The sequence below is a fragment of the Pieris rapae genome, chromosome 22 (assembly GCF_905147795.1).
Source record: "Pieris rapae chromosome 22, ilPieRapa1.1, whole genome shotgun sequence".
In the NCBI taxonomy this organism is placed as follows: Eukaryota; Metazoa; Arthropoda; class Insecta; order Lepidoptera; family Pieridae; genus Pieris; species Pieris rapae.
Genome location: NC_059530.1, coordinates 3365481 through 3387608, shown reverse-complemented (window position 1 = coordinate 3387608; position 22128 = coordinate 3365481). Strand labels below are relative to the sequence as shown.

Genomic DNA, 22128 nt, shown 5'->3' with positions numbered 1-22128 from the left:
ATACATACAAAAATAGTAAAAGTAGTAAACTTGATTTGAGAACTGGCAGTAAATATAAAATTAGAATAATTTAAAGTATATTTTGACGTTCATAAGTGTACATTATGTTGCCTATATGAATAAATGATTTTTGATTATTAAAAACGGTGTCGTCCATTAAACATGTGGACACGACCAGCGAAATTAAGTAGATACAATAAAAACAGTGTTAATACAAAAACAACCATAAAATTAAATATTTTTAATTCTACTGCAATTATAATATTTGATTGCCATCTTGCAACCTTATTGCGGATCTGTGGCTAGATAAAACGGGATGTAAAAATAGGGGTTGATCGTATAAGAGTGAAAATTGTGAGAGATGTGAATTATTTTACTGTCATCACAAAATAATAAAAAAATTGCCAAAAAATTATTTATTTTCAACATATAAAAATAAGGGTTAATCGTAGAGGGGTATTTAGGGTTGCATGTATTTTTGTATGGTTAATCGTGAAAAAATGAAAACGAAAAATTGTGTACAATACAAACATTTAGGGGGATGAAAAATAGATGTTGTCCGATTCTAAGACCTACCCAATATGCACACAAAATTTCATGAGAATCGGTCTAACCGTTTCCGAGTTTAACCACAAACACCGCGACACAATTTTATATATTAGATTAATTTCATACATTGCTTTAATTCATTCATACGAACGCGAATATACATTATTTACATAGCTCGCCGTTTCGATTGCTTTTCAGGAAATTTTGGACTTAGCGAAAGCGTTGGACCGGGTGTGGCGCTTCTAACAAAGCCCTTGGCTCCCTGAGAAATTGGTCAATTTGAGAATTATACGAAAATATACCATGGCTTTTTTTATTACTCATCTCACAAACTATATTGAATAATAAATTATTGTCAAACTTACAAGTGATTTATCACTTTGAGAGTTAAAAAATCCTCATTGTTGTTAACAAAAACGTTACATCAAATGTTATGCTTTTCTTTCTACAAGAAATAATATCGTCGCCGCCAGCATATTTAAAACAACGGCTTTTAATCCTATTTGAATAAGCTAAATGTTGGTGTTCCACAAGGCGCCGTGTACTCTGGAAGAATTATTTATTAACTCTCTCTCCACGTTTACCACTTTATATGACTTTCAACCTTTTTGCTTATGAATTTTTAACATAATTTTTAATCCAGTTGCTCAAAAAGTGGCATATTGCAGGGAGGTATAGCGTTCGGAAAGAGGGCTATTACACACTCGTGCTTTTTCTTTGCCAACTGTCAAAACAATGTCTATCAAAAAGAGAAAACCAACCACGAAGGTTTTACTAAAAAAAAAATCATAAAAGTTTTTATGATTCACGCAAATATTTTAAAAAGAAGCTACTAATTTGTTTAAATATCAGTTTTTATGATTGGATTCAATGAATTAGATTTGGTTAAAATAAAATAGTAATAAAAATATTCTACTGAAGACTTTTATGTATGGGCGAAGTTCCCTTTGCCTACCCAGAATGGGTGAAGAAAAGAAAAAAAATTTACTCATATTCTTTGACGGTTGGCGCCATTTTCCAAAAATGTAATTTCACAAACAAAATGAGTAATTTCGACGATATTTATTTTATTTATTAAATTGCTTAATTTTTTCGCAACTGTATTAAAAATAGTCGTTTAGTACACGTGCGGTACCGTCATTGCAACTTGTTCCGACTGTCAAAAATTTGTCAAAACTATTTGCAATGACAGGCTTTCCGCACTTGTAATGAAATATACTATTTTTTCTGAGATGATTGATTTCTGAGAGAATGATTGATTCTGTGCAATGAAGTCTAAATAAATATCTTACCTATTAGTACTAACAATTATTATCGCCAAAGCGATTTTTTGATGACGATTTTTTAAGTTAAACTATAAAAAATAACTTTTGATTATTTTTCAGGAAACTTGACAGTAAAAAAGTTGTCAAGCGATGTTTGCTTCAACTTATCAGTAATTTTCTCTGTTTTCTTATATTTTCTCTTAACGCGGGAGACTATGCCGGGCGTCATTATGATTTTATTATTGGCATATTCGAATATGTTATTGGCATGCTGTTTTTTCCTATTCCCATTAGTTATTTTTATATTAAATTTCTCCTTTTTCCATTCAATATTGACTTTTATATTTTTATTACGAATCGATAGTTCGGGCTTGCGTTTTTCTTTATTCTCATTTTCTTCCTCCGAAACAAATTTTAGTACTATACCTGTACTGTCTAGAGGTTTATAGTTTTTATCTTTCTTACAATCATTGTTTGTATGTCTGTCGATATTTTTATAATGTCTATCTACATTACTGTGTTCTCTGTCTTTTTTATACTTTTTCTGTTTGCGATGCTTTTTTAGGTTTCTATGTTTTTTATCTCTGCGTCTGGTTTTTGATTCTTTTGCACATTCATTCAATGGTAAAGCATCTGTTTTATACAAATGGTCGCCACCCACTTCATTCAGATAATGATTTTTAAATATTTCAAGGTCAATATTTATGTTATCACCCAAAACTTCTTTAGTTGGACTGAATTTCAGGGCAATTGTCTCGTTTATCTTTCCCGGAGTTACATTAATATCAATTTGTTGGTTATTTTCCGAAATTTCCATAGAAGAATCATTCTTTAATAAAATTGGATTTGACTTAGCACTCACTATGGGTAGGTTTTTATCTAAAAAGTCTTTAGTTAAAACATTATCGCATTCACTTCCAATTGTAATTTTTGTACCGTTTTCACGATTTAATGATTTATTTTCACACAGATCTTTAAATATATCACAATCTATATTTTCTAAAGTCTTATTTAAATTTTCGTTTTCATTTATAGATTCATTCAATTCTTGTGCTATACAATTTTCTTCTAAAGTTTTCTGAAAGCGAAATTTTAAATCGTAAATTGAAAATTTTTACCAGTTTTTACATAAATTGAAATTACGAAGTACTTTACAAATCCTACCATTTCAACATCTAATACGTCTTTCTTCGGAGATTTCCATTCCTTTATCTGTTTTTTGATATTTGGTTTTAATTTTTCATTTAAAATACTATCTATTATAAAGCTGCAACAAATAATATATAATATAAAAGTAAGTTCAGAAAATTTCTCGTGAAATAATTTTTAATTTTAATCACATATATTGGAAACAGTTCAACATATATCAAAATCGATTTAATACAATTACATATCTGTGGGTATCCAAGTATTTTTGGGACCATGTATAAAATAAATATTACTTTGTTAAATTTGTACAAATACTTTTTTTAATAGACATTCACTTACCTAATTATTTTCTTTCGTATAGAAAGGGGCTTCGGTTTCATCAGTTTTTCCCTCACCAACTCTATCACACTGTCAGAATCCCATTCAAAATTGTCCAGCACTTTCATTTCACACAACTGTTGTTTGAAGAGTTTAACCGGCGACTGATTTCCATTATCAACCGTTTGTGAATGTTCGATTGTGGGTCGAGACGGCGTTCCAAGATTTAGCTCTTGACGACTATTTATCGTGTTTTCTGAATGTACTGAAAGCCAATTAAATAAAAAAATTGAAATTACTCTATTTATAAATTGTGGTCTTTCGGACATTATAAAAAATTCTTAAAAGGCCGGCTACGTACTCGCGAGCCCTCTGGCATTGAGTGTCCATGGGCGGTGGTATCAATTAACATCAGGTGAGGCTCCTGCCCGTTCTCCCCCTGTCTCCAGAGGTAAAGTAATATATATTAATGTTCACCTGTTAATGTGGTAGTTAACGGATCAGTTGTGTTGGAACTGGACCCACTGCAAATAAAAACACATACTATGAGAGAAAGGCTTTTTCATATTATGTCTTCCAAAGTTCTACAACTATACAAGGCTATCATATATTATATATATATGGCTTTTGGTGAATATATATGATATATTCACCAAAAGCCTCGATATTTGGTTCACGTAAACGAATTTAATGCAATTAATTCCCCCCCCCCCTCTTGTAAAAAATAAAACATGAAATAAACACATTGGATGTATCCACAAAAGGTTTTACTAGTAAAACTATGATACAGAAGCAAAGCAAAACAAAACATCGAAACACAAAATTGATAAATCCGTACAACGACAAATATACCTGGGGGTCTAGTCAAAACGGCTTAACAGTAGTGTATGTAGAAAGTCGAAAACTAAATTTGTATGAAAATGACAATTGACAGCTAGTGTCGACAGTTGGTACCAACTATTAGTAGCGGCACGAAACTAGCGCTGACAGTTATTGCGCCGAAGTAAATAATAAGGTACGTGAGGGGGGCTAGCGGAATGAAGAGCGTCGATTGGCTCTCCAGTCGCATTCCGGCCCCCGCACCACAGTACACATGCGCAGTAATTCCCTCCACGTATCGGCCAGCGCTAGACTTACGTTATAGTAATACTAGCTGTCATTTTCATACAAATTTAGTTTTCGACTTTCTACATACACTACTGTTAAGCCGTCTTGACTAGACCCCCTGGTCGCGACATGATTTTGCGTTCGACAAGTATGTACTAAGTGCCGAATGTTCGGCGGCCGAATATTCGGCGCTTCGGCCGGTAGCGTTGCAGAACATTCGGTATTCGGCTAAATCACTATTCGTAGCAACTCTAGTTAAAAGTTAAGTGTGAGCAGGAACATTAAATGTTATGCATGGCACAGTTAAGTTTATATATACACTAAAAATTATTATAATCTTACTTTTAGTATTATATGTATATTATGACAATCTATAATATATATTGTTAGTTATAAGATTTAGGAATACAAGTTTAATTTTTTAATGTTTTTATGTAGAATAATTGTTGGATTATTTTGGAGTTCTATCGAATTAGTAGTAACTGTTAAGATAAAACTAACTATATACATACACATTACGCAGCCTTGGTTTTGTCCGTCTTATCGACATACGACTTGGCATCCTGGGTCCGTGTTGAACTCGCGAGGGTTGATTCGGGTCCGGAATAGTAACTAAAAGTTAAAAAACTTAACTATAAAACGTGAGCTTTCAATTCGAGTGCTACAAATAAAAATTACAGTTTTATTTTAATTAAAACATATAAAATAATTTAAACATAGAAGATACAGAAGTCATACCAGGAAGAGATGGGAGAAATCGGAGAGTGGTTTTAACAAACTTTCTTCAGATTTGTTAAAACCACTATCCGGCCTTTACCCAAGGGGTTCCGACAGTCGAAAAAAAAATGAAATTTCTTTATGTAATATGTTTGTCTATAAATTTCTTAGAAACTACATAAAATGGAGTTAGCCTAGAAATCAGTTCTGTAGTTATTGAGATAAAGGTATCCATATAGACTTAACTAATTTTATTTATTTTAATTATTAAAATTACAAGGGATGCAACGGGCGGCAAAATAATTGAACCGAATATTAAAATACAAAAATCTATATGGGGTAGATAAATTAACCACTTTTTTTTAAAATAATTCATTTAACACTTGTTTTGTTAAAATTACAAAAATAATATACAATAAAAAAGTAAATATTATTATTATAGCCTCTTTATTGAAGAAAAGGTGGTGAAAATTGGATCACAATGTCAATATTTGAGCATCCAATAACAAGCCACCAACTGCACTATATTACGTGCGACTCGGTCCAACTGCATGCACGTACTCATACGTGCGAAACGTGCAAGACCATGACGTTTGTATAATTACGTGCGAGAAACGATAACGAAACCATGACGTTTTTATAATTACGTGCGAGAAACGATAACGAAACCATGACGTTTTTATAATTACGTGCGAGAAACGATAACGAAACCATGACGTTTTTATAATTACGTGCGAGAAACGATAACGAAACCATGACGTTTTTATAATTACGTGCGAGAAACGATAACGAAACCATGACGTTTTTATAATTACGTGCGAGAAACGATAACGAAACCATGACGTTTTTATAATTACGTGCGAGAAACGATAACGAAACCATGACGTTTTTATAATTACGTGCGAGAAACGATAACGAAACCATGACGTTTTTATAATTACGTGCGAGAAACGATAACGAAACCATGACGTTTTTATAATTACGTGCGAGAAACGATAACGAAACCATGACGTTTTTATAATTACGTGCGAGAAACGATAACGAAACCATGACGTTTTTATAATTACGTGCGAGAAACGATAACGAAACCATGACGTTTTTATAATTACGTGCGAGAAACGATAACGAAACCATGACGTTTTTATAATTACGTGCGAGAAACGATAACGAAACCATGACGTTTTTATAATTACGTGCGAGAAACGATAACGAAACCATGACGTTTTTATAATTACGTGCGAGAAACGATAAAAAATATGTTGATGTAATGTGTCGATAAAGCCAAGTATATGTTATTTATTGGCCAGTAGTTACATAGTGTTAGTAGTAGTTAGGGGGCGTCCATAAATTACGTGAGGTGTTTAAGGGGGGGAGGGGGTCGAGTCAAATCTAATCTAATCTTACGTTGGAGAGAGGGGGGGTCTCGGCAAATATCACGCAATTTTTTTTCTGATTGAAACAAAAAAAAATTATACTATTTTGGTCCATTTAATCCAGATTGTACATGCTTAAGATTTAATCTTAAGCGTAATCGTAATACGATTAAGATCACTAGTCGTAAATAAAAGCACGAAGCAAATTTGTTTTTTTCTTTTTACAATAACAATCCAACGCGTTTACGTATGAAACTCACTTTTTGAAAAATCTCACGTGAGATTGGGGGATGGGGGAGGGGGTTGAATAAAATCTCACGACATCTCAGCATGGGGGGAGGGAGGGTCAGAAAATTAAAAAAACACCTCACGTAATTTATGGACGCCCCCTTAGTAGCATATGCATGTACATATATATTGAATCATAAACTTACTAGCATGAATGGCTTCTAAATATTTCGGATCGTTGGGTGCAGCAGGCAAACAGGTAGGACAAACATATATCTGCCCCTTTAATTTTGCGCAGTGCGCATGCGCACCAACGTTCCCGCAAAGCAAACACAGTTTTATATCCCATGGGCTGAAAATTAATATAATATGTAGTTTTCTTGTGTCTACATTTCATGTGAATGTACATAACATACAACTAACGATTTTACTGAAATCGAACTCAAGACATTTGGTTTGTGTTTGTTGATTTGCGATTTATTGCATTGCCGGCTTTACAAGAAAAAAGGAAATTATTTGAATCCAAAGCCACAATTAGCAATAAGAATATTGTAATACTATCACACACATATACACACACCCTCGCACCCATACAATTTTATCTTTTTTTTTGTTTTTGTGTGTGATTTATATCTACTTACTTGTTGACTGGTTTATTTTTTTTTCTTATTTAAAACGTTATATATGTTTGCCTACCCACATATGTATGAACTTTTTTTTAACACTCAGTATGAAATTGATGTGAAACGGAAGCCTGGTTATCCATATCACAGGTTCTCACCTACTTTGGAATCCAGTCTCCAATACCTTATCTAACTCTAATCTTAATGTTTGTTGCAAATATTGTATGAGAGAAAATAAATAATAATTATTAAAATACTGTATGCTTTAAATTCTAGGGACTAGATTAAGACCAGTGATTTCCAAAGTGGTCTATATCGACCCCTAGGGGTCTATGATAACCTGCAAAGGGTCTACGTCAGCGAAAAAAAAAAATTGGAGGTCCATGAAATGAAAATGGAGGTCCACGATAGTGGATCAAAAATATACATTATTTAAAAAAGTAGCTATGAAGCAAAAAATTTATTATATATGTTTATAAAATTGTGTAAGTTGTAGGATGTTGGTATTCGCTTTGTGGTTGCAAGACATTTTGAACTTGTAAAAACAAAAAAAAATCAATCAATAAATTAACATGTCTTTAAACTGTAAGTTTTTAACTCTAAACTTAACTAAATTTAGAAATTTACAGGAAATCAATATCAGGTAAGTAGGTAGGTAGATCCCCTACCCAACATGGAAAAACATGTCAAGATGTCTACGACACAAAAAAGTTTGGGGAACACTGATTTAGACGCTATAACTAACGTCGTAATAAATAAAGTCTATACATAATTTACCCGCTTTCCAAGTCGTTATCTCTTCCGTTGGGGCACTCGCACTCCGGTACACTACACTCAATGGTCCGTTCATAGATTTCCGCAAACGCGTTTTGTTCCAATTCCCACGACGCATCTCTGAAAACGACATTAAACATTCAAGTTCGGTGACGGGTTTTCATATGGAGTTTTTTAAATTAAACTCTTTGTTTGAAGCTGGGATATATAACAAGGTACATATTTATTACAAAAACAAACTTGGCTTATCTAAAGGTTCATATATCTAAATGAAATTATTATTGTCGCGGTAAAGTTATTAAATTAGAGAGTTAATCGAATCTGTAGACAGTTAATTATCGATATTCAATCAAGTCGCTAAACTCCGTCAGACAAGTGCTTGAACGAAACGTTGATCGAGTTTCCCAAACGTTCCTAATATATAAATATGGTATGTTTACAAATATACCATAGACCACAATTTGAACATTAAAACCACTTACACAACTAACCAACATTTGCCAAAAGATTCTAAAAGTAATCAGCTGTTGTCGTGACCGCCATCTTGTTTTACATCATTAATCAACACACTGGCTTTCGGTCAGACAGATAGTTAAACGTTTTCGACGCTGCTTGATTTAAATCAAAATGCTAGCGACTTTATTGAATGCTAGATCTTTAAATAACTGTCTAGAGCAGTGATTCTCAACCTATGTTCCGAGGCACTTTTGTGTGCCGCCAGATTTCAAAAGTGCCGCCAAATTTTGCGAACATATAACTATATCAACATTAAATTATATCAATTAAAAAAAAAATATTATTAGCTTGTGATTAATCCCGTAATAAACTTTTAATTATTCTTATTGAAGCAAATATTAGTTTATTCTGTATATTTAAAACTTTTGTCATAAACTATTTATGGAGTGTGTTGTAGTAAGTAAATAGGTTTTTATCTTTTTCTTTGTGTGCCGCCAAATTTTTAAATCGTTAAATGTGTGCCGCCAAAGTTTAAATCGTTTAATATGTGCCGAAACAAAAAAAATGTTGAGAATCACTGGTCTAGAGATTCAATTAACTACTTTACTGCGATATATAATTGGGGGTAAATACAATTTATGAGTGTGATAAAAACTAAAAGGCTCATATTGCCTTCAAGTGTCATGCTTGTTTACATTTTGTTTACGTTTCTAATTAGTGACTAAAATATATATTATGTAACTTAATTAACATTATATCATAAATTTCGTTATAATATTTTTTTATATAATTAGAATACATGTCGAAAGCCACATTACAATTTACAATACAAATCTTGTGATAATTGAAAGATGCAAATGTTACCTGTCTGGTACATAATATCCTTGACTCAACACGGCCTCGTAGAACCTTTCTTTATCATTGCATAAAGGACATCGTAGGTAATGGACACCTGCGCTTAAGGCCATCCGCTGAAACAAACTTTGCATTACAAACAAAACACATATTTAATTGTGCTAATATACCAATATTGTATAGAGCTAGTCTGTTAGGAAATTCGTGATTTGAGGCAGCATTGCTAAATTAATTTTTTAGTACCTGGATGACTGAGCCTAGCTCGGTATTTTTTTTATTTTCATAAATTGTGGTTATTGGAAATTATATTTAAATACGAATTACATACTTATAAAATGAAGAAATATGAATATAATTATCGAATAAAGATTATATTCATATTTAAGTTTTTATTTGACTGATATCCTTAACAAGCAATTCTATGTTTAAGTTGATATAACACGATTAAAATGACATTTTCTAGAAATGATTCCTAGCTAGATCGATTTATTGCCCCAGAAACCTCCCGTACACTTAATTTCATGAAAATCGTTAGAGCCAATTCCGAGATTCCAATTATATATATATATATATATACAAGAATTGCTCGTTTAAAGATATAAGATGTTAACTAGACTTACAGTTAGTCTAGTAGGTACTCTAGTTGCAAAGTAATCTTTGTGAATATTTTTTTTTTTTTTTTTTTTTTATAGAACAGGGGGCAAACGGGCAGGAGGCTCACCTGATGTTAAGTGATACCGCCGCCCATGGACACCCTCAATGCCAGAGGGCTCGCGAGTGCGTTGCCGGCCTTTTAAGAATTGGTACGCTCTTTTCTTGAAGGACCCTAAGTCGAATTGGTTGGGAAATACTTCAGTTGGCAGCTGGTTCCACAGAGTGGTGGTGCGCGGCAAAAACATGAAATGACGCGTGCTCAGCTTTGTGAATAGCTAAAGATCAGTTACAGACAGCTCACAAGAATTCTAGCTGACCTGCAAAACGTCGTTTTGCCATGTATATAATTTATAATTAAAAAATAGGGGTTGATCGTAGAGGGTTGAAAATTTAGGGTTTTATGTATTTACTAATGCTGTATCATAATTTTTTTTAAAATCTAAAATTAAAAAAAGTTAGGGGTTGATTACCGTTAATATTTACGGGGATGAAAAACAGATGTTGTCCGATTCTCAGACTAACCCAATATGCGCAAAAATTTCATGAGAATCGGGAAAGCCGTTTCGGAGGAGGTTAACCACAAACACCGCGACACGACAATTTTAAATATAAAATAAATAAAAGTAAGATACTTATATCTTACTTCTGTTCTCTTGACAATACCAGTAACATGCTATTATAATTTGATCAAAAGCAAGAAGCAATTTTACAATTCAACATATTTTCCTATTCGTAAACAAACAACTAGGAAAATATGTTGAATAATAAATGTTTTTTATTCATATTAAAAAGCTTAAAAATACCTGTATACATGATCTATGGAACCATGCATCGCGAGCGCAGCAGGGTGGCCAAAATGTATGTATTGTGGGAAACGCGTCAACACTTTCATAACAAATAACACATACCATCTCTTGTATATCTAAAACAAATTAATTGTAATAACAATAGAGGATAAAAACCGAATAAATGCAACAAAACTCCATAGGACTGGTCTTGAAAAATGATTTTCCAATTTGATTTGAACAGAAATATGACAAGTATGAAACTTTTCAACTGTGGCTTACATCTGTACAAAATATTACTGTAATGAGTTGAGTATGTCAGGCGTTAAACATAGAATGGTATTTATAACTTTTTAAATTTTTTAAAAGTAATACTTTTAAATACCTTCAGACAAATCATTATCTAATTTGGATTTTTTCATCTTTAGTTTCCTATCCTTAATGTTTTCTAATATATTATTTGGTAATTTCTGTTTTGGTACATGGTGTTGGCAGAATGACCTGAAATTAAAAGATAAAATACAATAAATTATTAAAAGAGCTAGCTTTTAATATTACTATAATTTAAATTTCACATGTTTGTTATTTAATTTTGTGAAATTACAAAAATTATAAAATAATTAATATAAATAAAAAATTATAAATTAATTAATTAATAATTGTGGAAAACTTGTCTCTAAATGTCACATTTAGCTTTGTTTAAATAGATATACTTACTTAAAATTCCCATGAAACATAGACACAGCATTTTTGTTCCGTCCACATGGTAGATGAAACTGTTTCCTGCATTGTGATTTAGAGCAACCCAGAGTTGCACCTTCCTTCATACAATATGAGCATTTCTGAAATTAAACCAACTACAACTTAAAGACTAAAACTATTGATTCATAAAAATATATGTTTATCTCTTTATGACTCTAAGAGAATACTTTAGTTAAAAGAATGCAACATCCCAGATTTAGTTCATCATCACATCCCAAGGAAGCGAATATTTCACTATTTAAGAAATTTAAAGTTTAGAAGGGTAACATATCACACATTAATATTACTTAGATACCTATAAAATGTTATTAATTTAGAAATATACAGCACACTATGCATATAAAAATATATCTACCAAATCATTGGTTTGAAGTGCTATATGATTGTACTTACATGTTTTTTACTTCTTTCAACTTCTGCCAATATATCTGGATATAAAAACCCAAATAAGCCTTCATCATCTTTACCGTGTTGAATTAAACAACACGACAACAGCTAAAAACAGTTTGTGATATATATAACATTGTCTGTACAAAAGATCTAGATCATGATTGTCTGTTACATTGACCGCGAGTAGGAGTTGTAGTAGTACTAGTACATAACATGTAGAATACATGCAAGTTTCATAACTAAACTGTATTTTGCAAGCTATAATTCTGCATAGTTCATTTAGGACATGGCAATGTGAATTAATGAAAAGAAAATAGTAATTACTATAAAATTTGACGTAATATTTAATGTACCTAATGAAAGTAAATGTTTTTAACCAATATTTATAAATAAAACTGCTAAAAAGTAGGTACTTACGACGCAAAAATAGTGACAATGTATGTCTCCAATAGCGTACAATTTACCATATAACAATTCATCATCAACGTCTCTTTTGCAAAAACAACAAGGGGCTCTTTCAGTGGCAACTCGAGCTAACGTGTGTTGATATTTTCGAGTAGGTAATAAATATCTTCCAGCCATGAGGCGCCAATTTTCCAGCACTTCTTAGCAGTAACACACTTAAGTGATTTTATTCACAATTAAAACGTAAAATCGAACAACCACGAAAATCGAATCGCCCTATAGTATTTCATTAATTTGGCGGGAGAGTCAACACTGACAACAAAAAGTATACTATAGATAAATTGATAATTACTGTGTTACCATTTACCTTATGTAAATAAATAATACCGAACTCTATGATATTTCCGCACTAATCATATTTTGGCATTTTGAAGTAAAGTAAAATTTAAAAAAGTATTTTTTAGTAGCTTATAAATTAACATGAAACCAAGGGTACTGAATTTCTGTAATCTATTAAAATATTTTTTGGTGTTGCTCTGTTCAAATTTCTTACGTCACAACTGTTGAGAATGCTAAAAATAGAGACGAGACTCGTGAATCGTAATGTTTATGGTAGGAAAGACTTTTTAATTTTAATATTTTACGAGCAATTAGTGTCAAGCAACACTAAATTGAAAACGTCAAAAATATAAAAAAAGCCGCAAAGGCTGTGTATATTTTAATTTTACGTTTAAAAATGTTGTTTTTCTTGTTTTAATCTCATATTTAGTGCAATTTTTTTGTTCTAGTCCCTTTTTTCAATGTAGAAAAGTAGCAAGTATAAAATCATTGACGGTATTCATTTTCGTGCCATTTATTATTAGTGGTTTCTTTGTTATGAAAAGAAGTTACTTTCTTATGGTGATTTTGTTTTGAAAAGTGATATCAGTACGCTATGAAAATGTGAAACAAATGTTCTAGAGCCTAATTGACACAATGTTCATTGGATATCCCGCCATTTTGTAATAAAACTGGAAAATCGCAATTTGCAATGTAGTGTATTACGGTTTTCACACTAAGAAAAGATGAATTTAACAATTTTCTAATAAGAGTTATTACAACTACAATACTACGTTAAAAATGTCGACGTTACACAGTCAAACTGATTGGACGAATATAAAACAAAAAAAATTGGACTCAAAGTATGAAAAATGTAGAAATATTACAGAAGAGATATACAAACGTATAAATCTTACATTTCCGGTGAAGAAATTAGAGAATCCACCTCAGAGTGATTTGTCAGAAAGGTATAACTATCCCAGTAGAAGTTTTATATATAATGATACATATAGAATTTGGTTTGGTTTAAAAAAATACAAATGCAATTAATATAAATACATCATGCTAGTGTTTCTCAGATGAGGTAAAAGATATAATCATCCTTTGAACATTCAGTCTGTATTCCCTCTGTAATAAATTAATATGAAGTTTATTGTGAGGTTCAAAAACAAGACTCGATGCAAACTATGATAAAATCCCACACATTTAATGCTATGTCTTGTTTTTGATTCTTACACTTAGAATATTTATTTTAATTATTTAATTTAATATAAATATTTTCAGTGCATCTATTGACAGCAATGACTTGAGTAATGAAACAGACCTTTTTGCTTGTGATAAATCATCTATATCAAGTAGCACTGAGCTGGAAGGATTGGAGTTGGGTAGCATTGCTTGTGAGAAGTATATTAACATAAATAACAATGAAGAAAGAGTAAAGCAGACCTGGCAACCAAAAAAGCCAAAGAAAAGGTATTCAATTTGAAATTATATTTTAAAGTTATATGGTATGGTACTCTGGACAAACACAATAACAAGCACTTGATAAGCTAATTTTAAAATCAAATACAATTTTCTTTCATACTAAATGAGAGATAAGTAAATTGATTTAGAAGTATATAAATACACTCTTTCCTTACAGAATGTTTGATAGTTGGTTTAAATAAGAATAATGTTTTAGATTCCGCAAACGAATAAAGAAGCATCAAAAACAATCCAAACAGTCAGATGGTTCTAGTGATGAGGCTGTACCACTCAGCCGAATTGGGGACATAGATGTTAGACGAAGTACGTCACCTGAGAGACCTAATGACGTTATGGGGGTACCTAATATTGTCATTATCACCAGTGGTGAGTTTACAATGGACATAAAAGATTCAAAAAGAGAAAAAAGTTGTCTCTGTTCAACCATATTTATTAGTAGATGATAGTGGTAGTGTTGAAGTATAAACAAATATTTACAAATATGGCCAGAGATTGAACAGGGCCCCAAACGAAAATCTTGAAAACTAAGCTGTCAAAAAGCCATTTTCCTGTACAATTGTGATTTTATCTCATGTCCCTTGCTTTCTCCATAGCTATTTTGAACATTACATAATATTGTTTTGTTTATAGATATATTTTATGTTAATAAAAAACTACTGTGTCTGAGTACTGAGTCTGGGTTCAATTGTATGCGGAACTTTTCTATGTTCTTCAATAATGATCTGAAGTTTTAGAATAACCCTTGGTGATAAATGACTTCGTAATGCTGTCAACTAAAATATTGGAACCCCTATAGTAAGGAACCAACACTTCTGAGTCAATATCATACCTAAATAATAATATTTTTTCAGATCTCAAATATAAAATCAAATCACCAACACCAGTCAAAGACAAGAAGATGTCAAAACCAGAGATAATAGAAAGCAAAGACTCAGACTCCTCTGAGTTATCTATAAAAGATAAAAGAGTTTGCAAAATTTGCAACTTGGTTTGTAGAGGGGAGAGAGGACTTAGGTGGGTGTTTTTTTTTCATTATTTTATTTACTCCATTGTTTATGAATAATCATAAATATTTTAGTAGGCACAGAGTATCAATGTATGTTATTAATTAATTAGGGTTAGGCTGTAAATGTTATACTTGCCTAAAAAAACAGGTAAACGGACTGAAATGGGTCTGTTTCAGAATATCAGACAGTCACACATGTTACTGATGTATATATACATCAGTAAACACATTTACATATACATAGTACATGTAATACACTATAGTGTCTGCTTATAATATGTATTCCGCCATATGTACATAATTTAATTTATAGTCAAGCCACATTTCATATATCTAATTAAAATTAGCATGCAAAAACAAAATTTCTATCATACAAACACTACAAAATAAATTAATAAAATCACTATTTAGATAACACAGACTAATAAAACCGAAATTATGGCGATGAAACAACAACAACATAGCTTATTATTTAAAAAAATCAAACAGTACTCCTCAAGCGAGTTTGCTTATCTTGCCGAAGTCGCGATCAAATTATTTGAAGAAGTCTTTTAATATAAGGAGGTGTAATTATTTTATCCATTACCGTCTAAAATTCGTTCTAATAGCGCGTTTAATTAATTAATTCTAAATTATACAAAAAAACTAAAATTGTGACGGTTGTCTGATGGCGACGTGTCTCGTTCGTAGGATATTATCTTCACTGCATAGTATAAAACAAAGTCGCTTTCTCTGTCTCTATGTCCCTTAGTATGCCTAAATCTTTGAAACTACGCAACGGATTTTCATGCGGTTTTTTTAATAGATAGAGTGATTCAAGAGGAAGGTTTATATGTATAATAACATCCATTAAATGGTGGAGAAGTACTGTTATTTTTAAGGTTTCTAATGTGATCTCGTAAATAATTACATTTTTTCCGCTTACATTGCAAACGCAGGCTGAACCCAAATTTTATCAAAATAATGTACTAAGTATTGTACACATTGAAAAGGTCTACAGAAGAGTCCATGATGGTATATGTCTATCTCTTATGGATAACCCACATTTTTATATACAACGTTCACAGATTTTCTGTAGTGTATTTAGTATCAGCATTGCACCCGTGCGAAGCCGGGGCGGGTCGCTAGTTCTCATATAAAAAACATTTTTTGTAATGAGAATTATTCTTTAAAAATATTCATGTTGTGTGTTTAAGAACAAAATAATTGAATTCAATTTCGGTGTTTTTAATTCTATTTTGATGTGTTAGTTCTAGTTGATATTAGCACCTAAATTGTTTTTTCAGGCGTCATCTCAAAATGAGTCATTTTGAAAACCCACATTTTACTGCAGAGCAACGGAATTCGCAATAAGTAAATATTGTTGTTTTTATATGAAATTTGATATTTTTTTTATTTTATTGGATTTTAAATCTAGAAATCGCGGGACGATGCACGTTTTAAATGTTTTTAAATTCACAGCTCAATGATAAGGAATCAACAGTGACATATCTTGATTTCAAAAATCCATACAAATAACGCATTTGTATTTTTCTAGTATATAAAAATTTCAGTGACATTTCAAATATTACAATAGTAAAGATTTAGATTACATTACTTGTTAAGTTTAGGTATACTGTCAGCAAATTAATCAATTCCAAATTTAAATTTATTTTTTTTATGTATTTTTTTTAAAATATGGAAGTCACAATTTTTCGACAAATAATCTACTAATTTTGAGATAGAAATTTTGCTGGTAGTATATAAGGTACGCTAAGTTGTAAAGATACTATTTATTAGAATTAGTTCTCGAATCCCTGTTCTGTTATGATTTTCTATTGTTTATGAATGCTAGAATTGATCAGAATATGACAATTGACGTTCCGCTCGTTGCCGTTGGCGTTAATGAATCTAAATATCATATAAATAATATAAATATCCTGCAATAAAAAAATTACATAGTCTATACAAATACTATCATCAAAAATCTATCAGACACAAAGTATTGCAATATTTTACCTTCAGTATTAAACACGTCATAGACAGCGAGAATTCGAAGTACATGTGGTTTGTTTATCTGTACTTTTTACGACTTAACGTACACACCTATAAAATTAATAGATATAGATAGATGATTTGGCGTTTTGGTATTCAAGGGGAATGGGTGGTTGTCCAGGATTAAAATAAGTATTACGGAGTTAAGATTATTACCATCTTTTAATTATATATTATATAATTTGGGGAAATTTGAACTTGAATTCAATGGAAACATTTGTAATACTTATTTTAAAACCTGGATGACGTAAATGATGGCAGGGTTTACAATCTGTGATTGGATGTGATGTAAGTTAGGATTTTATACCATAAATTAAAAATAATGGTTCGCTTTGACAAGTGATGTTGGTTTATGGTTTTTTAAACATGGCGGAATATTATAAGATGTCAAAAGAAACATGAAGAAAATTATTTTTTTACTAAAATTGATCTTAAAACAATTATTGGTTTTGTCTTTGACCATAATTAACAAAAGTTTTTACAATATTCTGTCTGTATCAAATATGGCACAAAAATATACGATTGCCAAAGCAACGTATGTGACGCAACGAAACATTAGGGATATTTTTTATTTGAGAGGTGGCAACATAGTTGCCTTTTCCATTAGGGATAGATTGAAAAAAATAATAATAATGTCAGTAGGTAGTTAAAATGTCAAAATTGGCGATTAACCATTATATTTTTAGTTTATGGTAGAAATAAAAATTTTGAATCGGCCGATTTTGAGTACAAAATTTTAGAGTAAGTGTTTTTTAAAAATAATTATTCTAATAAATATCTTCTTAGCGTATTGCTTAGGTTAAGAACAATAGTTGGGCGAGCCGTTTTGCGAAATTAGTTTATTTTTTTCAAGATTTTGCTACAGTTAAGGGGCTTCTAAACGGGCCATGTTTTGCTGCAATTGATGGCTGCACTATTGGCAATTAATTGTCCGGCCATCACAAAAATGTTTTAATGCAGATGATGGCCGAGCAATCTATGGCCGGGCCATGTGTTGCAATATGTCAGCAATAGTATGGCCCATGATGCAGGCTCCTAAACGGGCCACACATACCGGCAACAATGGCTGATGAAATCACACTTGTCGCAGCAGCTTATATTAATTTTAAAAGAACAGAAAAAGAAGAGATTGAGGATTCGACCTTATTTAAATAGGCGTGAAACTGTAGACAATTTGAGTCTAGCAGTAATAAGCCTTGATAATAAATTATTCAAGAACTTGGCTAGAATTTCAAAAGGCGACTTTGACTTTCTCTTAAACAAAATTGGACCAAAAATAAAAAGAAATGATACAAACATGAGAACAGCAATACCTGTTTCATCGCCATCACGAGATTTGCGATAACTCTACGGTTTTTGGCAACAGGAGATTCATTTAAAAGTTTTATGTACCTGTTCCGTGTTAGATGTTAGATTTCAAGTAGAGTGTTAGATTTCAACTTTTATACAAGAGGTGTGTACAGCTATTATAGAAGGATTAAAATAATACATCAAGGTAAGTTAACATAGGTTTATTAAATATGTTACGCATAGGTAGTAACTATTATGTACTTTTTAAATTTAATAATAATAGGTATCTAGTAGCAGCATATTCGTTTTTATTTTCGCCAGCATCGCGTATAATATTTTGAGCCTTTTAGTACGTAGTTTTGGAGTAGTATCGACGGCTTCCAAAGTGTCGGTTGTTTCTGATTTTACGACTTCACGTGGGTCAGCACTGATGTCAGTATGTAGTTTCAGTCGCCTGTGAATGCATAAAATTTTTAGTATATCTTTAAGCCTTTCAGATGCCATCAGGAGTAACAGAATAGAAACAAGTTGCAAAAGATTTCGAGGGAAGAAGTTCAATTTATCAATCGATATGATACATACGTAATACAGAGATATGTACATTTATAATGACTAAAATATTTTATTAAAGATACTTACGTTAGAAGTTTTCATTTTCACTATGTAATCCTATATTCGTGGTATTTTGAGTAAAGAGAAACGATATCGCATCTTAAGCAAACCACTTTACTGTTTTACCGCCAGCACTACCACTTTTCTTCTTTTTCTCCTCATTATTTGCGTAAGTTCTTAGGCTTCTGAATTTTTTGTAAGCCTCGTTACTTGTTATGCCAAACTTTTCAGCGATTTCATTCCATGCATCTTTTTTAGAATTTCTATCTTTGTATGAGCCGGTTTTTATATCCCACAACTCTGGGTGCAAATGTATTTCTTCAATAAAATCAGTAATTGTCTTGTTAGACCAGTAACCATTTTTACGTAGTTGTCAAAATGCAGCTGATCGCAAAACACAGAATATAGCAACAGGCACACTTCACTCATAGCAAACTTCATGACGCGTAGAAAAGGATACACTATGCCATAACAAAGAGAGTGACTGATACAACAATAGAACTGGCTGTGCAATATTGCAGTTGAATTCGATAGCCTAGCGATCGTTCGGCAACCCATCGGGGCCATATCGGCCATAAGTGGCTACACAAAACATGTTTGGCTATATGGCCGGGACATTACTGCAACATTGCATAGTGTGGCTGACATTGTTTGCAATGTTGCCGGGCCATGTGTTGCAGCCATCAATTGCAGCAAAACATGGCCCGTTTAGAAGCGCCATTACAACAATAAGTAAATGTATACAGTGGGTGATAAAACTAAGATCTTTTGAAGTTAAATGTAAACTAATATTGTAAGAACCCGGCACTTTTTGGTATGGCAATAATCTTTAAGATTATTTGTTACTTTTTCATTTAATTTTAAGTTTGTTTTTTTATTATGAGAGTTTTTAATAATGTCTTATTTACGAGAGTAGGACACAGTTAAATGAAATACACGTTTTTTTTATTTCTCCTAAGTAAATACTCTATGTATGGACCTAAAAAGGCTGTATTTCATTTAAAGTTAGGCTTAAGGTTTTTTTCATTGAGGTGCTAAATTGCAATATTAATTGAATTATTAATATTTGTTTGGTGGTATAAGGTTGGTGCAAATTGAAAGTTTCTCAGCTATATATCTGGTATGTCTGTCGCAGCCAGTTAATTAGCCGTTAACACCCTAGCCGTTTAACTAGCGACGTAAAAGATGTTCAGCCAGTTGATCAAACATCTAGGCAATTGACTGAGATCGATGACGTTTCATTACTTGTTTAGCCTGTTGACTGTTAATTTAAATTTAATTCCACCTTTTGTCACTCTTAAACTCGAAACTAAACTCTTCAAACTGTCAATATGGCGTCGGCAAATCACAACTTTCCAAGTCTTCATGAAAAACAAGTTCAATGGAAGAGTGTAGTGAAATAATTATGTGAATTTGACTCAAGCAATTTAATTTTAAAAGAAATATTTTTCATGTCATATGTTTCATCTTTTTTTATTACTTAGCCAAATAATGACTATCCTACGAATGGTCATTAGCCAGCCAGTTTATTAAATCTTTCAGGCCGCTAGTTAAACGACGCCGTTTAGTTAATAGACTTGGCTGTTAAAGAACCGCTAACTGGCTGCGCCATATCTATAACATAGAAGTCACATTTAGAAGCTTTTGAAGCAACGATATCATTTGAAAGACATACCATTATATGTAGGTACTTTACTATTTAAAAAACAACACTCGCATGTAAATTAAGGCTAAATCCAAAGACAAGTTTTTCTCGGATTGACATATGACTTTGATTATTTGGTTGTCACCGTCTATGGGGTTTGATGATGGGATGTAGCCTGAAGGTAAAATTCGCTGATTCAAAGATAGGTCTAGGCGCAAAATAACTCTTTCATCTTTCAAAATCTTATCAGCATTTGACAGATGCGATTGAGCTCCAAGTTGTCTCAGAGTGTAACCCAATTATTATGAAATCATCTAAGCACTGCTTTAACTAAAGGGCATATCGTCAAATCAAATCAAAAATAATAATATAGGTAACATTATATATATACTTATGAACGTCAAAAAAAAGAAGAAGAAGAATGATAACACGTCACTGTATGATAACCCCGTGTGTGTGTGTGTTTGTGTGAACCAAACATTACAGGAAACGAAAAAGTGTTTCATCAATGTTCGTTAAAATATTATTATTTGCTTCTGTACATGGACTTGGATACTAAAAAATACTTACATATTTATTTATACAACAACAACAAAATATATTTATTCATCTAGGTAAACAAGTACACTTATGAACGTCAAAAAAATTAAATTAATTGTAAATTTACATTTACTACCAGTTCGCAAGTCAAGGGCGTAGATTGTATCAGTTAAATGACAGTGTCTAAGAATAAAAAATAAATGGTTTGACATACGATATTATCCTACAGTGACGACATCTCTTTTAATCACACGGTAAACACGATTTGACAGAAAAAGACAAAAGAGTAATTTAGAGAAGAAATTGGCTTAATCTCTGTGACAGTTGGTCAAAGATTTTTGTATTGTCTGTTGACCTGATTATTTTACATTATCGTAGAAGGTTCTGATGATGTTGAGTTTCTTAAAAATGTAAATGGTTCTAAACCATACTTTCTATTTTAATATGAAACGTCGAAAGTGTTGTAATGTATAACATATTGGTAATTGTTTTCGTGCTGTTGTATTTTGTCAATAGATTAAGACTAGTCATATATTTTATTTTTACTATTAATTTTGATTGTTAATGAATTGACGCCTGCTTCTAGTGTTAATCCCCAAGTCTGCTGTTTCAATATGTTATATATCTGATTACACCTTACACCCTTTAACAGGGAAACACAGCATGCTTTATATTTAATTACTATAACTAACTAATAGAATTCTTACGTAATATATGATGTAAAAACCGAGATAATCATGATACAATTTTGTATTTTGGATAAAGATAGCTCTGCGAAAATGAGAGGC

At 31.8% G+C, this 22128-nt stretch overlaps 2 protein-coding genes and 1 long non-coding RNA gene across 4 annotated transcripts; 1 reads left to right on the top strand and 2 right to left on the bottom strand.

Annotated features, from left to right (window-relative positions):
- Window positions 1–510: 510 nt before the first annotated feature.
- LOC110997799 lies at window positions 511–12707 on the bottom strand. 2 transcript variants are annotated; one of them, XM_045633110.1, is made up of 15 exons: window positions 12423–12707; window positions 12009–12110; window positions 11571–11695; window positions 11239–11354; window positions 10872–10990; window positions 9424–9530; window positions 8107–8223; window positions 6913–7058; window positions 4901–5000; window positions 3759–3805; window positions 3303–3546; window positions 2979–3081; window positions 1842–2892; window positions 915–1095; window positions 511–811 (listed from the first exon to the last, which is right to left on the bottom strand). In XM_045633110.1, the coding sequence occupies exons 1-13, from the start codon at window positions 12585–12587 to the stop codon at window positions 1924–1926; spliced, it is 2460 nt and encodes an 819-aa protein (XP_045489066.1). In that variant the 5' UTR covers window positions 12588–12707; the 3' UTR covers window positions 511–811; window positions 915–1095; window positions 1842–1923. The 2 variants fall into 2 exon arrangements, with proteins under 2 accessions (XP_045489066.1, XP_045489065.1); XM_045633109.1 differs by having other exon boundaries at window positions 511–1095.
- A 312-nt stretch (window positions 12708–13019) lies between these two features.
- On the top strand, window positions 13020–18118 carry LOC110997800. The gene is made up of 5 exons (XM_022266120.2): window positions 13020–13696; window positions 14013–14201; window positions 14410–14579; window positions 15065–15227; window positions 16506–18118. The coding sequence occupies exons 1-5, from the start codon at window positions 13530–13532 to the stop codon at window positions 16570–16572; spliced, it is 756 nt and encodes a 251-aa protein (XP_022121812.2). The 5' UTR covers window positions 13020–13529; the 3' UTR covers window positions 16573–18118.
- A 781-nt stretch (window positions 18119–18899) lies between these two features.
- LOC123690155 lies at window positions 18900–19874 on the bottom strand. The gene is made up of 2 exons (XR_006750951.1): window positions 19183–19874; window positions 18900–18997 (listed from the first exon to the last, which is right to left on the bottom strand). It is a non-coding gene; the product is annotated as an uncharacterized LOC123690155 (long non-coding RNA).
- Window positions 19875–22128: the final 2254 nt, after the last annotated feature.

Excerpts from the sequence above, each read along its gene's own strand:
- LOC110997799 (XM_045633109.1), bottom strand. The coding sequence starts at position 12,587 with ATGGCTGGAAGATATTTATTACCTACTCGAAAATATCAACACACGTTA. Across the intron at positions 12,111-12,422 it reads ATTGTCACTATTTTTGCGTC|CTGTTGTCGTGTTGTTTAAT; the intron begins GTAAGTACCTAC and ends AACTGTTTTTAG. Across the intron at positions 3,082-3,302 it reads ATACGAAAGAAAATAATTAG|CTTTATAATAGATAGTATTT; the intron begins GTAAGTGAATGT and ends TATTTGTTGCAG.
- LOC110997800 (XM_022266120.2), top strand. The coding sequence starts at position 13,530 with ATGTCGACGTTACACAGTCAAACTGATTGGACGAATATAAAACAAAAA. Across the intron at positions 14,202-14,409 it reads CCAAAAAAGCCAAAGAAAAG|ATTCCGCAAACGAATAAAGA; the intron begins GTATTCAATTTG and ends ATAATGTTTTAG. Across the intron at positions 14,580-15,064 it reads TATTGTCATTATCACCAGTG|ATCTCAAATATAAAATCAAA; the intron begins GTGAGTTTACAA and ends ATATTTTTTCAG.